This window comes from Babylonia areolata, chromosome 2 (genome assembly GCF_041734735.1).
Source record: "Babylonia areolata isolate BAREFJ2019XMU chromosome 2, ASM4173473v1, whole genome shotgun sequence".
Taxonomy (NCBI): domain Eukaryota; kingdom Metazoa; phylum Mollusca; class Gastropoda; order Neogastropoda; family Buccinidae; genus Babylonia; species Babylonia areolata.
In genome coordinates, this window is record NC_134877.1 from 62,478,571 (window position 1) to 62,501,246 (window position 22,676).

The 22,676-nt window shown below is 40.2% G+C and overlaps 1 protein-coding gene across 1 annotated transcript in view; it reads right to left on the minus strand.

Annotated features, from left to right (window-relative positions):
• Positions 1-327: 327 nt before the first annotated feature.
• The window catches only part of LOC143275986 (limbin-like), a 60,802-nt gene continuing 38,453 nt past the window's right edge, over positions 328-22,676 (minus strand). The window contains exons 22-29 of the mRNA XM_076580351.1: positions 22,322-22,423; positions 21,919-22,044; positions 18,205-18,258; positions 16,506-16,675; positions 15,232-15,319; positions 11,370-11,530; positions 3,657-3,752; positions 328-2,682 (exon numbers count right to left, since the gene is read on the minus strand). Coding sequence (XP_076436466.1) covers positions 2,088-2,682; positions 3,657-3,752; positions 11,370-11,530; positions 15,232-15,319; positions 16,506-16,675; positions 18,205-18,258; positions 21,919-22,044; positions 22,322-22,423 — 1,392 coding nt within the window. The 3' untranslated portion in view covers positions 328-2,087. The remainder of the gene's footprint in view (positions 2,683-3,656; positions 3,753-11,369; positions 11,531-15,231; positions 15,320-16,505; positions 16,676-18,204; positions 18,259-21,918; positions 22,045-22,321; positions 22,424-22,676) is intronic.

Genomic DNA, 22,676 nt, shown 5'->3' on the forward strand with positions numbered 1-22,676 from the left:
GTTCTGAAAAAGGTGGCTAACTGAAATGCCAGTCTTAAAGCCGAAACAAAGTAAAAGAAAAGGGCAAAACAATTTTTCGATCGCCGAAATGCCAATACCGATATCCATATAACATACTAGTACAATTTCCTTTATTTCTTTAAATTTTCACTGGGAAAAAGCTGCTGTCAGTTGTAAAAATCAATGATATACATCAAAAGGTCGAAATTATAACAATTCTTTTTTTTTTTGTATTTACTAAAATATCCCTCCCTTGAGCAATCAGACAAAAGTAACCCACCCTGTAAATAATTATGTATATCCCATAATTTTTTTTTTTTTAAATGTTAAAAGTTCAACAGCAAATACATTCACAGCATACAGAAGCTGGAGCAAATAAAGCTGGTCATAACTACTTTTACAGCTGACAAAAGAAGAAGAAGAAAAAAAACACCTCCAAGACAATTGTTTTCCAGCAAGTAAGATTACACAGAGGCATGACTGTATGCATGGTAGTTGTGTCCATCTAAGACCACCAGAACAGCAGAGGCGGCAACTGCTGTCCAGACTATCTGGGCTGGATTTTGATAAAAATGGAGAGTGTCTTGCCCAAGTTACCTCCCTACTCTCTAGGCCAAGACGATTTTAGAATGGCTGGCTTTGAGGCAAGATTAACAATCACGCATGTAGGATCTCTGTGAGGTAGCACGAACAAGCACAGAACTGTGTGCAAAAAGTATTTCCCTGAACAGACTGAGGTACCTCTTCTTTAGTGACTGAGACACACAGCATATCTAATTGTAATTTGTAGCATTTACAACAACTAAAAAACTCGTTTGTGTGTATGTATCTGAGGATTCAAGACAAATATTAGGACTTTACAACCACTATGTGAAACAGCTATTTTCAGCTAACAAACTTAAAATTGGTATTTTCAGCTATCAAACAAAAAAGCTATTTTCAGTTAACAACATCCCCACTGACTCAACAATTCCTGCACAAAAGTCGAATTTGACAACAACAACAACAAAAACCGAGAAGAAAACAGCATTACAACTATTAAATAAACATCATCATCGTCATCAAGAGAAACGATAATGATGAATAAAACTATCCAGCAATATACACAATAAATATTTGTTGGAGGAATCAACCAAACTAAAACACAAGTCAACAGATAAAAACAATGTGGTGGTGTGTGTCCATCGAGATTGATGATGACCATCGTTGTCATCCAGCTGGGGGATGGGGGCAGGGTGGTGGTGGTGGTGGGGGGGATGCTCATGAATCTATCTGTGAGTGCGCAGATGGCTGAATAGTCCAATCTGTGCACGAAATGTTCGCTGACAGTTGGGGCAGACAAAGACAGGCATATCATTGTTAGGGAGCTTGTTTGCTCGTGACTTTCTGGCCTGCCTCTTCTGAACAGCTGCAGCAGTCCTGTTGGCCTCGCACAACTTGGCACCTTTGTGCACAGCAGCACGCCATTACATTACACACATGATCAACAGCACTTTTTTTTTTTATAACCTCTTATGTTAAAATTGATAAACATGAAGGGGATAATAGTTCAGCCTCACGTGTGCAGATCACTGTGATTAACCCCCTGATTGCTGAACCTTGGAGAAATGAGATCAGTGTGGCATGAGTTAAAAGAGGAGTTACTACGTTTTTGTGCACTTGTCAATGGAGTCCTTGATTCTGCAGAAGAAAAGTAAAGCAGTCCAAGGAGAAAGTGGCCAGTTTCACAGAAGGAAACAATTCACACAGGGTTCATCAAAATCAAGAACAATCAGGCAACCTCCAACTTAAGGGTTATCAAATTCCTGGACTTGACTCTAATATTTCCTCAAATATACTCTCTGGTGAATTTCTATTTTAGGGTTACAACTTCTAACCGCACAACAAGAGATTACTGAATGTTCACGCATACCGAGCAAAATAGGTCAACAAATGATTAACAAAGTCATGATGTCAAGCGCAAAAATTTTTTTTTTTTAAATAAAAATAATTTTTTAAAAAAATCTGCACAATCAACAGCTTGAGCCAAGAATGATATGTGAGTATAAATTATGTGCGATAGATCATGGGGTACTTACTCTAATGACCTACAAATCACCTACTTCCTGCTGATGCTGTCGGTGTTTCTTCAACATTCCTTTCTTCTTTTTCTTCTTCAAGGGCTGCCCCGACTGCCCTAAAGGCGGCAAGCGACCGGCCGGAGCTGCAGTGTTTCTGTCTCCATCACTGTCGTGAGGCATGCTGGCGCCCAGACCGATGTAATCCGTGCCGTCATCGTGATAGTCCCTGTCGTAGGTGTCATCATCGTTGAATCGCTGCCTTCTGCCTGGCTGGTTGTGGGAGTCAGAATAGTAGTCTTGGCTGTAGGCAGGGTTGTTGTAGCCGTTGAGGGTTCTATGAGCGGCGCTGTCTCTTCTGTCTGTCATACCGAATCTGCTGTCTCTTCTGTCTGTCATGCTGAATCTGCTGTCTCTTCTGTCTGTCATGCCGAATCTGCTGTCTCTTCTGTCTGTCATGCCAAATCTGCTGTCTCTTCTGTCCATCATGCCTATGCTGCTGTCTGGTTGGTAAGCATCCTGGGGGTAGTCACGTTCACTGAGAGTTCTGGGGGCCGTGCCGGGGTAGGTCATGGATGAGCGTGATGATTTCTTGGCCAGTCTCCGTTGTTTCTTCTTCCTGCTTCTGGAACCAGAATGAGGGGGTGGTGAAATGTGTTAAAAAAACAACAAAAAAACCCAACAAAACAGATGAAGTCATGATCTGTTATTCTGTTAGCCACCAAAAGTGATCAGAGTGTATGATGTGCATGTCTTTTCTCTCTCTCCCTCTCTCTCCCTGTCTCTGTAATGGTATTTAGATATTTGTTTCAAATTTCACCACCCCCATACATCCAGTCCCCCCACCCCCACCCCCCCTTACCCCCAACTCACAATTCACTCCCCTCACTCTTCTAAACAATAATACTCAAATGTATACATTATACTCTAACAAAATGCCTTCAATCACTGATATGTGTGACGGGGACATTAAACAAAATTCCTCCTCTCCCCGTCTCTCTCTAAGCCTCTCTCTCTCTCTCTCTCTCTCTCTCTCTCTCTCTCAAACTCCCCTTGATGTCTCTTTCTCTGTCTCTCTATGTCTGTCTTGGACACGTACACATATACACTCAAGCACAAAAAACACACATTGGCATTCTCAGGCTGGACCTATGTGGCCACACACACACACACACACACACACACACACACACACACGACGTCTAATATCACTTAAAGTGGAAGACGTTAAACTGAAGACGACGACTACTACTACTACTACTACTACTACTACTACACACACACACACACACACACACACACACACACACACACACACACACACACACACACAGCACACACATACACATACAACACACACACACACACATTCAAAGAGGGGCATAAAGAAACAAACAGCTTTCCCACACCCTTCTTAAGAAACAACAACAACAATAAGGTTAAGAAAATGCCATTAAATTTTGCCTATCAAAAACAGGAACAACAACAACAACAACAACAAAAAAACAAACAATAACAAGAAAAAAAACCCAAAAAAACAACAACCCCCACAACCTGAAACTTGAAACTAAGCCATGGAACCAAAGTGGTTAAACTCACCCTTCCAACGACCTGATGGAGGCAGAGGTGTTGAGGATGGAGGGGTTAACATACAATCCCTGGTAGACCCTCTCCACAATCGTACTCTTGCTGGGCCTGTCACAAACGCAACACATCGTTCCAACTTCTTCTTCTTCTGCATTCACTCGTATGCACACGAGTGGGCTTTTACGTGTATGACCGTTTTTACCCCGCCATGTAGGCAGCCATACTCCGTTTTCGGGGGAGTGCATGCTGGGTATGTTCTTGTTTCCATAACCCACCGAATGCTGACATGGATTACAGGATCTTTAACGTGCGTATTTGATCTTCTGCTTGCATATACACACGAAGGGGGTTCAGGCACTAGCAGGTCTGCACATATGTTGACCTGGGAGATCGTAAAAATCTCCACCCTTTACCCACCAGGCGCCGTCACTGTGATTCGAACCCGGGACCCTCAGATTGACAGTCCAACGCTTCAACCACTCAGCTATTGCGCCCGTCGTTCCAACCAAAGAACAAAAAGTTCAGTACATGTTTCAAGCCACTGACTGGTTCTACACTCTCGTACCTTTCTGACCAAGCAAAGATTTTACAGTTCACCCCTCCCTGGCCTGTGTTCTTCATCATGTGCTTGTTTGAAACCCTGCATTATTACAGAGGCAGTTCGCATGGTTTCTGAACATTTACACTTGCATTGGACATTTCAACCACAAAACATTAGACACTGTTCCACTATTACATCTTAAATCTAATCTTAAAACATTTTTGTTCAAACAATGTTTTGAATTGTAGGTCCCTCCCCTAACCCCAGACCGTCTTTGTGCATATGTGTGCATAAGTATGGACGTGTGTGTATACGAGAGGGTGGAGGCAAGGGGGCTGGGGGAGAAAGAGGTGTATGTATTGTGAGTGATGTTACACTGCTTTTAATTTTTGTTTGCATTTTTAGCGAGTTTGTATCTTAACACTTAATATAATATTCTTGTGTCTTATTCAATTCATGCCACATGTATTGTCAGATATGCTTAGAACAGCATGATAAGCGCGATGGAAATGCACATTATTATACTTATTATCAGTATTATTATTATAACTATACCCTAACCCCATGACCACTGAACCTTATGAAATCAGAGTGGCATGAAATGAATCTGGCATGAAGTGCAGACACAGCTTCTTGCTTGTGCACTTTTTAGTGGTGCTGTTGATTTGGCTGAACAAAACACAACACGATCCCAAGAGCAAGGAGTCACGGATAATGAAGAATGGTGACTGTCATCCTGACCTGTGACCTCAAGTCTTATCTCAGGCAACAGCCCTTGGTTGAGGATTAACTCTCTCTCCATACGAACGGCGAAAGAGACGACGTTAAGTGTTTCACCCCAATTACTACCATCAAAATATTGCAAGCGGAAGGCTCTTATACTGAAGAGGTGAATGTTGACAAAGAATACCACAATTCTGATGATGGAAGCTAAAGGTTGGGTCATTGAGACACCCACTGGACATCCAAGGGGTCTGTGTAGAGGAGAAGAGAGGACTGGCCGTACTGAGTGAGTTAAACTTATCAACAGCACTTAAGAGGTTCAAACAAAAATCATCTCATGAGAAAATATGTTCAGTCAGGGTGGCACTGTTCATCACGATAAGGCGGTGAACATATCTCAAGGCCCAGTGCATGATAATAGACTTACAAATTTTTGCACGTTAAGAACACCGACTCGTCATGTTGATCTCTGAATGACTGGGGTTTTATAAGTCTGTGTCATATTATATAGCAATATTTGATAGGGGGTTCCACAACGGACTTGTAATTTTAATCTGAATATCAGATTCTTTTCATTTTAAATGCACACCTCACTATGAAAAAAAAAAAATGAAAAAAAAAAAAACACACACAAGTTTTTAGAATATTTCTTCAAGTAAACTAAGTGTCATGATTTGGGATGAAATGGCTAGAGAGAAAGAAATGTGTGGGGATATGTCAGTGTGATGTGTATGAGCGCATGTGTGTGTGTTGTGTGTGTATGTGCACATGTGCATGTATGTGTGACTAGGTTTATATTTGTGCATGCATTTATTTTTTCTTTGGTGTCAGATACTTTATCATTCTCTACCCATCATATAAATCTTAATTTTTTTTTTTTTTTAAAACAACCAAAAACAAAAACAAAACAAAAAAACAAGAGTGAACAACAAAACAGATTATCCTGGCACCAAACCAAGCTTCAGATGCAATCAACCTGTTGTGTGTGCAACAGACATTCCTAGATAAAGCTCATACAGTAAGGTAAAAAATCAAACAAAACAAGTGCCCCCCCCCCCCCTGCCCCCCCCCAGTCCCCTCACTGCCCTCCCTCCCCCCAATCTTACTGATCCAGAGCTAGTAAACCATGAGATTAAAAAGTCTTGCTGAAAAGGTTATATATTATATAAGGTATATACTCTGCTGTTGTTAGCTCACCACCATCTCTGATTTCCATCAAAAACACTGATAGAGGAAAAAAGTAATGATAAATTTCAACAACAACAACAAAAAGAGTGCTGATGAAAAATGAATATTGAAATTCATCTGAGAATAACTTTTTTTTTCTTTTTGTCCAACAATATCCCATGAAGACAATTAACTTATGTAATGAAAATCAACAAAGTCTGCCAAACAAAAGAATGGATACAACTATTCATGAGAAAGAATGAAACAGCACTATTGTCTTTTGTCAAACCAAAACTGATTGTTACATTGCTGAATAAACTGTTGCCAATTCAATTACCATTAATCAAGTCATGAGTTTTCTTCATTCACGTAAGAGCACTCTTTCTCCAAACTGTTGCCAGTCAAATGACTCAAACTACCATTTATCAGTCTGTTCTAATCGTTCATACAACACCAATGATCTTTTTCCTTCAGTCAGGATCAATTTATCTCACAATCCCATGTTTCCAGTATTCAAAATCCTTGTCTGTAAGTGCTCAAAAAGTGGTGAATTAAAGAAAATAAATGCTCACTTGCACACAATGTTATTTCTTGTTCATAAGCCGAGGAGAGGGCAAAGGGTGGGGATGAGAGAAGGCCAGGGACAAGAAATGGGAAATGAATATATATATATATATATATGATAGTCAGTCGTGTCTGACTATGACCATCAGAACAGCAGAGGAGGCAACTGCTGTTCCGAGTGTCTTGCCCAAGTACATCCCCACTCTCTTGGCCAAGAGGGTTTTAGGACAGTCGGCGTTGGGATAGTTCCCAAAGGCCAACTAGCCCACAAGGCTGCCACACTAAGAGCCAGTGCAATTTTGCCTCCTAGTTTGAGGGAAATGAATAACAACAATAAAACAACAATCACAATAACAGCCACATCAAAAACAACATCATCACCAACAAAATTACCAATCATAGAAATACATTATGCATGTTTGCATTAAAGAACTGGAAAGACAAGAAAAGCAATTGTAAAGACTTCTGAACAGACAGAACAGGCAAATCAGTGTATTTTGATGTCATTCTTTTGGCTTTTTTCAGAAGAAGAAGAAACAAGAGAGGCAAGGCCTTCAAGACTCACTTGTGATACACTTAAAAAAAATCCAAGCTTTTTATGTATTGAGCATAATTTCAAAATGTAATGTTTAAGATGAGAAAGATCGGTTTAAAGCAAATTAAGTCCCTAGCATTAATTACAGAGTAATTTCCCTTTTTTACTATCTGCACCAAAACGTTTGCAAAATAAATAAAACTTCCATGCTTAGCAAAAGAAGTTCCTGTTTGAACAAAAAATGATAATAATGACTGCTCTTGTTGTTGGGTCAGAATATCAGATCAAAGTGCCAAGTTTAGAAAAATAAATAAATAAATAAATATAACAGTAAATGCAGTTGGCATATAATTAAGCTTCATTTTTTTTGTGTGTGACCATCCCAGAGGTGCAATATTGTTTTAAACAAGATGACTGGAAAGAACTGAATTTTTCCTATTTTTATGCCTAATTTGGTGTCAACTGACAAAGTATTTGCAGAGAAAATGTCTATGTTAAAGTTTACCACGGACACACAGACACACAGACAACTGAACACCAGGTTAAAACATAGACTCACTTTGTTTACACAAGTGAGTGAAAAAAACACAGAAACAGTAACAACAACAAACTTCTCTGCAAGTTCACGAAGAATATTGGATTTTGGTCTTTGTGAATTTGTGTGACTTCATGAGGACTTGTGAATGTGCAATATGTGTGTACATGTGAGTGTGTAGTAGTAGTAGTATAGTCGCAGTAGTATTTAACCTTATGTCTTTCCACTTTAAATGATATTACACAGAGGGGAAAAATTGTGGTGGTGGTGTTGGTGTTGGTGATGATGTTGATGATGATGATGATGATGATGATGAAGTCGGTGAGGGGGTTGGGGGTTGTGTGGTGGGGAGGGCGGGGGTGTGGAGGGGAGAGGGGAGGTGGTGGTGGTGGTGGAGGGGGGTGTGAGTGGATAAAATGGCGTTTGATTTAGCAACTGCGGTCTGGTATAAAAGCTTTGACAATGGAAAAAAAAAACAAAAAAAAAACAACAACCTCAGACTGAAAGTCCAACGCTTTAACAACTTGGCTCTTGTGCCTGTCATGTCACACTGAAATGTGTTAACCCTTTGAGCCCGGAGTTCCTGAGCAATTTTAACCCTTCTGCCTGAGCTCCTGAGCCAAAATTTGCAAATAATTGGTATTAAACCCTTTGAGCCCTGACCACCACTTTACCAGTGGCAGAGAAAAATGACATAATGCCCGGCCACCGGTTGAGCGGTGCGTAAATACTTGAAGCGTGCAGAGTCTCAACCTGGCCCGTCAGGGCAGAAATCAGGGACAAAACGTGTGAGAAAACAACTGTACAAAACGCAGCAAGTAATTGATATGCTTGAGGATCTATCGGAAGTAGAGTATGACAATGATTACTCTGACAGTGAGGTGGAATTCGAATCAGATGATTTTGCTACAGATAGTGATGTTGAAAATGAATCTGAGCATGCAGAATCAGTTGATCAAAGGAGGCATGTCAGGTTTAAAGCACATGCACAAAACACAGTAAGGGGGCGCGGCAATGTTGGTACTGCGTTCGCTGGCATCGGAATATTACGGTTTTTCTGATTGGCTCTTCAATTTAAGTCAACCAATAGCAAAACATGACACAAGTGTTTACGCACCGCTCAACAATGGCCAGGCATTATGCCACCCCTCCCAACCACTGGTAAAGCGGTGGTCAGGGCTCAAAGGGTTAAACTATCCCAAGGCCTGAGCAGGGTGTTGGGTTTTACACATAGGTCAGGCATTTACTGCTTCTTCTTTTTCTTTTTTTTTTCTTTTTGCTGTTCTTTGTAATTAAGCAGATGTGATGTAGTATAATTGGATCAGTCCACAGACTCTGACACCTCCTGTAATGTCTACCTGTTTCATATCTGTTTGTATAAGCAGACGTTACGATAAAACTGATTATTGGTAACCCGGGCAATTTAATAACCCATATATTGCTGATGTTACTGAAGGACGGCAATAAACAGATTGCAGTTCAACATCAAGTCAGTTATTCTATTGCAATAATGGCAACTCTACACCTCCTTGAAGAGTGAAACAGAAACTGTGTATGGAACACTAGCAGTCCATGTATGCCAGACAATTCATGTTAAGAAAAAGGGAATTTGGCTCCATTATTATACATTATTCATTTCAATGCTTATTTCCTCAACTCAGCTTGTGCTTGGTCATGACGTAGCTATGTCCAGATCTGACTCAGTTCTTGCATGACAAACCAAACCAAGTGTGCAAGTGTTCTGAGTGGGTCAATCAAGCCAATCCAAAATCCAAGATGGTGGGGATATAAAAAAAAATATCTTTTAAAAAACTCCACCCAGTTACAGTGAAACTCCAGTGCAAGAATGGGGTCCAGAAAGCTTTAATGATACTCTCTGAAGAAAACCACACCATGCAAATGAAGAAGAAATGAACTGGAAGAATAAGAAAACTGTAAGCACATCACCAAGATTTAAAAACAACAAAAAACTATATATATATATATATATATATATATATATATATATATATATATATATATATATATATATCACTACGGAGAATATCATCAATAAAAGCACTGTAGTGTATATAATGTGTGTGTGGTCAAGGATGCAACTGCAAATACAATGATACATCATATAGGAGGCAGAAATTATTAGTGTGAGGGTGTATAATTAACAATAACATTTGTTTTGGGGTCTTTTTCTTCTGCTTGATATGACACTCTTCAGCCCAGTAATTGTCATGGAATGCAAAACAGAAAGCGTGGAAAACAGGGAGGGATCTGGACAGATGGGAAGACAGTTCTCTCATTCTTCCAGCACACGTCACTCACAAATACCTTAAGTTTTTTCAAGGTCACCAAAACACTGATGAAGGTCAAGAACAGAAGCAAGATCACATGAAATGTAAGAAAGAGGGAACATATGCGTGCATGCATGCACACGCATATATGTACATGTGTGTGTGTGTGTGTGTGCGTGCGTTTAAGTGTGTGAGTATGTTTGTGTGTGTGTTTGTGTGTGTGTGTGTGTGCATGCCATGACATGGTTTCAAAGTATCTGTGTATAAGCAAGTAAGTGCGCATACTGTAAATATCTACGTGAGTTCTTGCATATTTGTTTCTTTTTTTAGTGTGCTACATCATATTTATATGCATACATATTCCTATAAGAAGTGGGTTTCTCTGTGCAAAAACCACTGAATGAAATAAAAATGTGTAAATATTCAGAGAACACATTTCAGAAACAATCTTTCGTCTCCATCAATATAAATAACTGTTACATCATCCTCATCCTTATCATAATGCAATCATAATAATAATAATAATAATAATATGACGAAGAAGAAGATTTTTCTTTTTATCTAAAATTTTACTTTCTTTAGCTCTAGTCTCTCTGTTTGATTATCTCTCTTGAATCTGTCCAAGACTTCAAGAGCCTCAAGAGGGGATAAGGTGAATCCAACACTTCCATCATCTCCAACACACACAACCATCCACACACTCCACACATGGTTTCTTTCCCTTTGTCTGTTGTCATCTTTTTTTTTCTTTTCTTTTTTTTTTAAATGAAGAGATATTTACGCTAAACACACACACAGAGACACACAGACACACACACACACACACGCTTATACAAAACATGAAAGTCAACAAATGTTAAACTGAGAACTCTAACACAAACATTCTCCCTTTTTGTTTTTCTTTTCATTACTTCCAATATGGTTTAAACAAAACCTTATTTAATAAACGTGATATACATGTACATACAGAAAGCAGAACAACATGCACCACACACACACACACACACACACACACACACACACACTTCGCTGCTGGCCCAACTGTAAGCTTTCCCATGACATAGGAGAAACCATCAGTCATACTGTAAGCTTAGGTGAATCTTTGATCTAAACAAACAGCAGGAACACACACACACACACACACACACACACACTTCGCTGCTGGCCCAACTGTAAGCTTTCCCATGACATAGGAGAAACCATCAGTCATACTGTAAGCTTAGGTGAATCTTTGATCTAAACAAACAGCAGGAACACACACACACACACACACACACACACACACACACACACTTCTTTGTGCCTCCTCACCCCACCCACCCCTCCCCTAGGGGCCCCCCCAACAACCTCCCCTCCATCCACAAATACTCACATGTCCTTGTCCTCAGGTTTGTGCGTGCCCTCCATGATCATGGCAAAGACCTGCTTGATGTCCTCCTCCGTCTTTTTGGGGAACAGCATGTGCAGCACGTCCATCAGCTCATTCTCCTGGAAGCACCCTACTCGCACCAGTCCCGCCACGAACGACAGCTCCTGTGGGTTAGATAATAATGGTTATATTAGCAATGCAAAGTGAGAGCTGTATTATCAATGGTTTCTCCAGTCAATGGGAAATCATTTACAGCTTAGTCTTTTGTGAAGGACTATGACTCTCAAACTAGGAGGCAAAATTGCACTGGCTCTTAGTGCTGCAGCCTTGTGGGCTAGTTGGCCTTTGGGAACTATCCCAACACCGACTGTCCTAAAACCCTCTTGGCCGAGAGAGTGGGGATGTAACTTGGGCAAGACACTCTCCACTATAATCAAATTCTAGCCCAAATAGTCAGAACAGCAGTTGCCTTCTTTGCTGTTCTGATGGTCATAGTCGGACGTGACTGACTATCATATATATATATATTACTTATATCGTGCAAACTCCTAATAATAATAGGTAGTACTTATATGGTGCAAACTCTTAATAATAATAGATAGTACTTATATCGTGCAAACTCCTAATAATAATAGATAGTACTTATATCGTGCAAACTCCTAATAATAATAGACAATACTTATATGTCGCAAACTCCTAATAATAATAGATAGTACTTATATGTCGCAAACTCTTAATAATAATAGATAGTACTTATATGGTGCAAACTCATAATAATAATAGATAGTACTTATATGGTGCAAACTCATAATAATAATAATAATAATAATAATAGATAGTACTTATATGCTGCAAACTCCTAATAATAATAGATAGTACTTATATGGTGCAAACTCCTAATAATAATAGATAGTACTTATATGTCGCAAACTCCTAATAATAATAGATAGCTCTTATATGGTGCAAACTCCTAATAATAATAGATAGTACTTATATGGTGCAAACTCCTAATAATAATAGATAGCTCTTATATATGGCACAAACTCCCCAATATAAATGGGTTATGAGTGCCTCACATGATGGTATGGAAGGGATGTAACCACCCAGCAATGTCACTGGCCCTTGATGCATGAGTAGTTTCCCTTGACATGTGAGTGAGTACTCAAGGAGTGAAGAACTATGTATTTCGAACCCAGCTTTCAGTTAAAAAAAAAAAAAAAAAAAGTTATCATCTTGTTTTTAAAACTGAACAAATTTCACAGACTCCAAGAAAGCACATAATAAAAAAAAAAAAAACAATTTTATACCATAAGGAATAGAGACATGAAACAGAGAGAACAGAACAGCACAGTTTTGTGTGAACAAAGTGAGTCCATGTTTTAACCCGGTGTTCGGTTGTCTGTGTGTGTGTGTGTGTGTGTGTGTGTCCATGGTAAACTTTAACATTGACATTTTCTCTGCAAATACTTTGTCAGTTGACACCAAATTAGGCATAAAAATAGGAAAAATTCAGTTCTTCCCAGTCATCTTGTTTAAAACAATATTGCACCTCTGGGATGGGGAAAAAAATGAAGCCTAATTATATGCCAACTGCATTTACTGTTATATTTATATTTTTTGTATTATCTAAACTTGGCACTTTGATCTGATATTCTGACCCAACAACAAGAGCAGTCATTATTATCATTTTTTGTTCAAACAGGAATTTCTTTTGCTAAGCATGGAAGTTTTATTTATTTTGCAAACGTTTTGGTGCAGATAGTAAAAATGGGACATTACTCTGTAATTAATGCTAGTGGACTTAATTCGCTTTACACTGATCTTTCTCATCTTAAACATTACATTTTGAAATTATACTCAATACATAAAAAGCTTGGATTTTTTTTTTTTTTAAAGTGTATCACAAGTGAGTCTTGAAGGCCTTACCTCTCGTTTTGTTGTGTGAGTGTGTCAGCAGTGTGTTATCCTGATTCTTCCGTGCATTAACCAAACACGACACATGGTAGACTCATGTGCAGGGTGCAGGCATGCACACAGACGATGAAGGATACTTTCATGCACACAAGACTATTTTGAAAGAAGAACTGAACTGAAAGCAGGGTTAGAGGCACGAGTTCCTCGTCACCTGGTTTCTGTGAGTACATACTGACATGACAAGAAACTTGTGACTGGGGGGGTGAAATGTATTAATAGTTCTGTGTTGTACTGTGTTGTACTGAACTGCATTGCACTGCACTGTGTTGTGTTGTGCTGTGTTATATTGTATGTGTTTAGCTGTGCTGTGCTGTGCTGTGCTGTGCTGTGCTGTGTCATGTTGTTGTTGTCTTCAGTTTAACGTTGTGTTGTCTTGTTCGTTCGTTCTTTAGTTTAACGTCTTTTCACTGTAAGTGATATTAGACGAGGGAAGGAAAAAGATCGAGTGGGAGGAGGGGGGCGGGGGGGAGGGGGGGGGGGGTTAGTGTGTACGCATACGAGTAAGTGAAAGTGTGTGTGTGTGTGTGTGTGTGTGTGTGTGTGAAAATGACTGATTAAAGTTTTGTTTAAAAAATAAACAAAAAAACATAACAATATAACATATTTCTAATGAAAAACTAACAACTATAACAGCGAACCAACTGGACTATTTAACAAGGAGTTGAAAAAGTCATACATTAGCAATGGACTGCTGAAGATCGTCAACTCTGAAGATGATTTCAGTTCAGGGATTTGAGACTTTAACATATCACAAGTTGGTATATGATCGGCTGTTATGTGAGCACCACAGATGCAAGAAACATTACTGACATAATTTGTCCTAAAACAATTCATTTTCCATCTGCAGATTAGAGAAATGATTTGCCTCTTATGAAAATCATTATGGTAATGTTTTCCCATGAAACCATACCATGTTGTCTTGTGTTGTACTGCATTGTACTGTATCACTCTTTGTCAGTGTGAAGAAATTCGGACTGCTCTCCACATGGAGTGAACATCATGACAGTGCAGCGCCACATGTTTTTTTTTCCTGTCTGCAAGTACGTTTGTTTTCCTATCAAAGTGGATTTTTTTTTTTTTTTTTTTTTTTTTTAATCTACAGAATTTTGCCAGGGACAACCCTTCTGTTGCAGAGGGTTCTTTTATGTGTGCTATGTTCATGCTACACATGGGACATTGGTTTCCCTCAGCAATAAGTTCTATTGTGGCAGGTCCACTACCTTTTCGTTAGCTGTGCTTGACTATGTGTGTATACATATGTATGTGTACATAACTACATGCGTGTATATGAATGTGTATTGTGTGGGCATGTGTTTATGTAAGTTTATGCCTGCCTATGTGTGCGTATGTGTTAGGGTAGCTGTTAGATATACATGTATGTTAAAATGTATGTATGCAGTGTGTGCGTGTGTGTGTGTGTGTGTGTGTGTGTGTGTGTGTGTAGTCACATTTTGGTGTGTGTATGTAACATAGATATAATGTTTTATGTTAACGAAAGCATTTTTGTAAAGCACCGAGAGCAGATTTCTGGATAGTGTGCTATATAAATATCCATTATTATTATTATTATTATTTTTATTATTATTATAATTATCATCTCACCTGAATAACTAGCAACCAGACCACCACTCAAGGTCTGGTGGGGGTGGGGGGGAGGGGGGCGGGGTAATACTGGTGAGTGTGGTATTTGAGCCTGTGCGCTCAGAAGCTCTTGCTTCTTAGGTGGGCGTGTTAACACTAGGTTACCACTCCACATGTATTCATGTGATTGAAGTAATCACGGTCAATGTTGGGCTTAAGTTGCTAAAACCTTTTATTTCTTAAAATTGCTTTCCTTTGACTATTTTCTCTCAAGTTCTGTTTCATGCTCCACACAGCTTAAATCCAATACCTGTTCCTGAAGCTTCTGGAGTTTCAGCACCTCGAACTGGCGCTTTGTCTCCGCCAGAGACTGCGAGATCTCTCTGTCCATGCGATTCCTGCACAGGTCAGACAAATACACACTTGCATGACTGGTTATTTGCTCATTTGATTCAGTTTCAGTTTCAAGGGGGTGTCAGAGCATGTGAACAGATCCAAATATGCAACACATCTGCTGTAGAAATAAAGAAATAAAAAGAGAGAGAGAAGTCTGAAGTCTGAATGGTTTATTGTTTAGGCCTTTCTGCCCGTGACAACAGGGGTATGGGGGGTGGGGGTGGGCTTCTGTGTTAACATCCATTATAAAGAACAGCGCCAATATATGTAAAGCAAACAAAGGGTAGAAAAGAGAGAGAGGACAGAGTAAGTCACAGAGAGAGAGAGAGAGAGAGAGAGAGAGAGAGAGAGAGAGAGAGGGACAGAAAGAAGAAGAAAAAGACAAAAGACAGATTGGCAGATTGGTATGTAATCATGCGTCATTAACCAAAGATAGACTTGTTTCTATGGGTGAAGGCTTTGGACAAGAACAGAGAAAGTGAAATGCATGTCTTCACATCTGCAAACAACAGTGACAATTTAAATGCATTGGGGCGCACATGATACTTCTTTGGTATATACTGTTCTCTGAGATTTTTGTATTCTGGGCATGTCAAAATAAAATGGAGTTTGGTTTCTTGTTCATCTCTTTGATGATGAACAAAGAGAGAGAGAGAGAGAGAGAGAGAGAGAGGCAGAATCCTGACCTTCATGTAAACCCAACACACTGATCTGGCCTTGAGAGCCTATCCTACCATTTGTGTGACACATGAAATGAAATGAAATAAAACAATGAGACAAACAAATAAGTAAATACATCAAATATAGTGAAAGGAAAGATATGCAGAAGGCAAATGATTGATGGAAATAAAAACAAGAACGCAAATGGGCCAATCACCTGCACACATGCGTACACACACCGACACTGGCTTGCAAGTGAAAACACACACAAGAACGCAAGCATGCAGACATGCACGCACACACACACACACATACACACTGATGACCCCTCCACCCCAAGCCCAACCACTCCACTGTCAGCTGGGTTTTGTTTTTGTTTTTTTCTCAGTTAACTCTCCCTCCCAACGTCCAAAGAAGAAGAAGATGACAAAGAAGAAGAAGACGATGACAACGAAGAAAAAGAAGACGACAAAGAAAAAGAAGAAGACGATAACAAAGAAGAAGACGACAAAGAAGACGAAGGCCCACCTGAACTTCTCCATCTCCACCATGTGCTTGTGGACCAGCATGGCTCTCCGCACCTTGGCGCCAAACTTGGAGCCCGGCGCCTCAATGGCGCTCCTCATCTCCGCTTCGTGGCGGGCCAGCATCAGTTTCTCTCGCTGCTGCATCCGCTCCTGCAGCTTGCTCCGCAGCAGCTGCAAACAGCAGTGCTTCCTTCAAGCGACAGCATCGTGCACAACAAAAAAAATGTGTGTGGTTTGAGAGAAGGGAGGTAGGGACATGGAGAAATCTCAAGTAAGGGGTGGGGATGTGGAAATCTCAAGTACGTGTGTGTGCGTTCGTTCTTTAGTTTAGCGTCTTTTCACTATTAGTGATATTAGATATGTGTGCGTGGGTGTGTGGGTGTGTGTGTATGTGTATTTTTTGTATTTGTATTTCTTTTTATCACAACAGATTTCTCTGTGTGAAATTCGGGCTGCTCTCCCCAGGGAGAGCGCATCGCTACACTACAGCACCACCCATTTTTTTTTTTGTATTTTTTCTTGCATGCAGTTTTATTTGTTTTTCCAATCGATGTGGATTTTTCTACAGAATTTTGCCAGGAACAAACCTTTCGTTTCCGTGGGTTCTTTTACGTGCGCTAAGTGCATGCTGCACACGGGACCTCAGTTTATCGTCTCATCCGAATAACTAGCGTCCAGACCACCACTCAAGGTCTAGTGGAGGGGGAGAAAATATCGGCGGCTGAGCCGTGATTCCAAACAGCGCGCTCAGATTCTCTCGCTTCCTAGGCGGACGCGTTACCTCTAGGCCATCACTCCACTGTGTGTGTGTGTGTGTGTACACTAGCAAGTGTGCTGTGTGTTTGCGGTTATGGAAGGTAGAAGAGGGGATGGGAGTCCAGGGAGGGGTGTGGGGGGATTGGTGGGGGAGGGGGGGCGAGGGTAGAGCATGTGGAGGTATGTCTTTGTGTTTGTATTTTGTGGTGGTTTTTTGTTTTTTATGTATTAGGAAGGAAATTTTTCTTATTTTGTAAGGATATGATAAAAATCTGAAAGTCTGAAGGCCACTGGCGGAAGGGTTGTTGGGGAGCTGTGAGCTTGTTTCTTCATTTTGTTACATTTTGGGGGTCAGTTCATGTTGCCGTTCTTTTGTTATGAAATCATTTCTTTTCGTTTTCTTTCATTTAAGTATCAATTCATTCTGAGTTATGAACTTATTTCTTCATTTTATTTTGGTGTTGATTCATTTTGAATCATGAACTTGTTTGTTGGGTTGTTTTGTTTTTTTTTCTATAATTTTATTTTGAGATTATTTCAAGGTGTGTGTGTGTGTGTGTGTGTGTGTGTGTGTGTGTGTGTGTGTGTGTGTGTGTTTGTGTTTGTATATGTGTGCGCACACACCTGCACATGTGTGTGTGAGTGTGTTTCTGTGCATATGTATGTGCGTGTGTGCGTGTGTGTGTGTGTGTGTGTGTACCACTATGTATGTATGTATGTGTGTAAGAGACAGAGACAGACAGGTAAGGAGAAATGTGATCATCAATACACAGCAGAACACAACGCCAGATGATGCTGAAGAGAAGGACGTGAAAGCAGAGGCAGTTAACAAGCTGCAGTGTCAACAACAACACACACACACACACACATATATATGTACATATATGCATTTGACAATCTGCTGAATACTGCATACTGTACTGTCAGTCTGTGGTGTGACTCACGTTCTCCTGCTTGTTCCTCTGTGTCTCTAGCCTCTGGTTCATTGCTTCCGATTCCTGCACAACAAACACACTTCTTCTTCTTCTTCTTCTTCTGCGTTCACTCATATGCACACGAGTGGGCTTTTACGTGTATGACCGTTTTTACCCCGCCATGTAGGCAGCCATACTCCGTTTTCGGGGGTGTACATGCTGGGTATGTTCTTGTTTCCATAACCCACCAAACGCTGACATGGATTACAGGATCTTTAACGTGCGTATTTGATCTTCTGCTTGCATATACACATGAAGGGGGTTCAGGCACTAGCAGGTCTGCACATATGTGACCTGGGAGATTGTAAAAATCTCCACCCTTTACCCACCAGACGCCATGACCGTGATTCAAACCCGGGACCCTCAGATTGACAGTCCAACGCTTTAACCACTCGGCTATTGCGCCCGTCTAAACACACTTCAAGTCTTGTCTTTTTATATTAAAAAAATAAATCTTTTTTTTTCCCTTTTCATTTTAAATTCATATTTTTAAATCCCTGAGAGCCTGAGTTTCATTCCCACTCTCGCCCTTTCTCCCAAAGTTTGACTGGAAAATCAAACTGCGTTATCTGGATGAGGCGATAAATGTCCCCTTTTACGAACAGTGGAATACTGAATTCTCACCTGTGCTATCTATAATACAGTGAGAATAACTGTCCCCACTTATAATAAGGCAGAACAATGTTGTCACCTGCTGTAAATGTCCCCATTTATAACACAGTGGAATACTGAATTCTCACCTGTACTATTCAAAATATATGAAAGTCAGTCATGTCCGACTATGACCATCAGAACAGCAGAGGAGGCAACTGCTGTTCTGACTAATTGGGCGAGAATTTGATTATAGTGGAGAGTGTCTTGCCCAAGTACATCCCCACTCTCTCGGCCAAGAGGGTTTTAGGGCAGTCGGCGTTGAGATGGTTCCCAAAGGCCAACTAGCCCACAAGGCTGCAGCACTAAGAGCCAGTGCAATTTTGCCTCCTAGTTTGAGAGTCATAGTCCTTCACAAAAGACTAAGCTGTAAATTTATATGCAGTGGGAATAATAACTGTCCCCACTTATAATAATGTAGAATAATGTTGTCACCTGTTGCAAATGTCCCCATTTATAACATAGCGATGTGACAATCCCCATTCATAATACAAGGGAATAATATTGCTACCTGATGTAAATGTCCACATTTATGATACAGTAAATAAATATTGTCACTTGTAACTGTCCCTTTTCATATGGTGGAATAATAATCATTGTCACCTGTCATAACTGTCCCCACAGATGATAAGGCAGAATAGTGTTGTCACCTGTTGTAAATGTCCCCATTTATAACACAGTGGAATACTGAATTCTCACCTGTGCTATTTATAATACAGTGAGGATAACTGCCCCCACTAATAATAATGCAGAATAATGTTGTCACCTGCTGTAAATGTCCCCATTTATAACACAGTGGAATACTGAATTCTCACCTGTGCTATTTATAATACAATGGGAATAACTGTCCCAACTTATGATAAGGCAGAATAGTGTTGTCACCTGTTGTAAATGTCCCCATTTATAACACAGTGGGAATAACTGTTGTCACCTGTGCTATTCATGACACAGTGTGAATAACTGTTGTCACCTGTGCTATTCATAACACAGTGTGAATAACTGTTGTCATCTGTGCTATTCATGACACAGTGTGAATAACTGTTGTCACCTGTGCTATTCATGACACAGTGTGAATAACTGTTGTCATCTGTGCTATTCATGACACAGTGGGAATAACTGTTGTCATCTGTGCTATTCATGACACAGTGTGAATAACTGTTGCCACCTGTGCTATTCATGACACAGTGTGAATAACTGTTGTCACCTGTGCTATTCATGATACAGTGTGAATAATTGTTGTCACCTGTGCTATTCATGATACAGTGTGAATAATTGTTGTCACCTGTGCTATTCGTAACACAGTGTGAATAACTGTTGTCACCTGTGCTATTCATGACAGTGTGAATAACTGTTGTCACCTGTGCTATTCATGACACAGTGTGAATAACTGTTATCACCTGTGCTATTCATGACACAGTGTGAATAACTGTTGTCATTTGTGCTATTCATGACACAGTGTGAATAACTGTTGTCATCTGTGCTATTCGTAACACAGTGGGAATAACTGTTGTCACCTGTGCTATCAATAACACAGTGTGAATAACTGTTGTCACCTGTGCTATTCATGACACAGTGGGAATAACTGTTGTCACCTGTGCTATTTGTAACACAGTGGGAATAAATGTTGTCACCTGTGCTATTTGTAACACAGTGGGAATAATTGTTGTCACCTGTGCTATTCATGACAGTGGGAATAATTGTTGTCACATGTGCTATTCGTAACACAGTGGGAATAACTGTTGTCACCTGTGTTATTCGTAACACAGTGTGAATAATTGTTGTCACCTGTGCTATTCATGACACAGTGTGAATAACTGTTGTCACCTGTGCTATTCGTAACACAGTGGGAATAAATGTTGTCACCTGTGCTATTCATAACACAGTATGAATAATTGTTGTCACCTGTGCTATTCATAACACAGTGTGAATAATTGTTGTCACCTGTGCTATTCGTAACACTGTGGGAATAACTGTTGTCACCTGTGCTATTCATAACACAGTGGGAATAACTGTTGTCACCTGTGCTATTTATGACACAGTGTGAATAACTGTTGTCACCTGTGCTATTCATGACACAGTGGGAATAACTGTTGTCACCTGTGCTATTCGTAACACAGTGGGAATAACTGTTGTCACCTGTGCTATTGGTAACACAGTGGGAATAACTGTTGTCACCTGTGCTATTCGTAACACAGTGGGAATAACTGTTGTCACCTGTGCTATTCATGACACAGTGTGAATAACTGTTGTCACCTGTGCTATTCGTAACACAGTGGGAATAACTGTTGTCACCTGTGCTATTCATGACACAGTGTGAATAACTGTTGTCACCTGTGCTATTCATGACACAGTGTGAATAACTGTTGTCACCTGTGCTATTTGTAACACAGTGTGAATAACTGTTGTCACCTGTGCTATTCATGACACAGTGTGAATAACTGTTGTCACCTGTGCTATTCGTAACACAGTGGGAATAAATGTTGTCACCTGTGCTATTCATAACACAGTATGAATAATTGTTGTCACCTGTGCTATTCATAACACAGTGTGAATAATTGTTGTCACCTGTGCTATTCGTAACACTGTGGGAATAACTGTTGTCACCTGTGCTATTCGTAACACAGTGGGAATAACTGTTGTCACCTGTGCTATTTATGACACAGTGTGAATAACTGTTGTCACCTGTGCTATTCGTAACACAGTGGGAATAACTGTTGTCACCTGTGCTATTCGTAACACAGTGGGAATAACTGTTGTCACCTGTGCTAATCATGACACAGTGTGAATAACTGTTGTCACCTGTGCTATTCGTAACACAGTGGGAATAACTGTTGTCACGTGTGCTATTCATGACACAGTGTGAATAACTGTTGTCATCTGTGTTATTCATAACACAGTGGGAATAACTGTTGTCACCTGTGCTATTCATGACACAGTGTGAATAACTGTTGTCACCTGTGCTATTCATGACACAGTGGGAATAACTGTTGTCACCTGTGCTATTCGTAACACAGTGGGAATAACTGTTGTCACCTGTTTGTGGACATCCAGGATCCGCTCGCACTCCGGCGTGGACAGGATGCCTCGCTCATTCAGGTCATCCATCAGGTTGGCCTTCAGGCTGTTGATGGCCTTCTGCTGCTCTTCGATCTGCGTCATCTGTCAGCCACACCATGTCGGTGGGAAGGCCATGGTTAAGTCAATCAGCATCCAAAACATTAACAGATCTAGCTAAAAACTGTGATATATACGGGAAGAAATTATTTCACACACACACCCACACACACATGCACACACACACACACACACATGGTACACACACATACGCACATGGTACACACACACACACTCTAAAACAAACACACACTACATGACCTCCCTCACATACTGACATGCACACACACATTCACATACACACACATATGTTCTGTCTGACCTCTCTAGCTTTCTCCATCTGTAGAGCAGTGATCATTGCCCCCAGTCGTTCCTCTTGGCTTTTCAGAGCCAGTGCCCTCTCTTTGGTCATCTCAATGCGGATCTGCACACCCACATTAGTCACGTCAACGACCCAACGAGATCTAATAATAATAAATAACAATACTAAATAATGAAATTATCAATAAATCTATTTATTGTACTGTATTACACTTTTGTCACAACAGATTCTCTGTGTGAAATTCGGGCTGCTCTCCCCAGGGAGAGCGCGTCACTACACTGTGAGCGCCACTCTTTTTTTTTTTTTTTCTTTTTCCCTACCTGCAATTCTATTTGTTGAAGTGGATTTTTCTCCT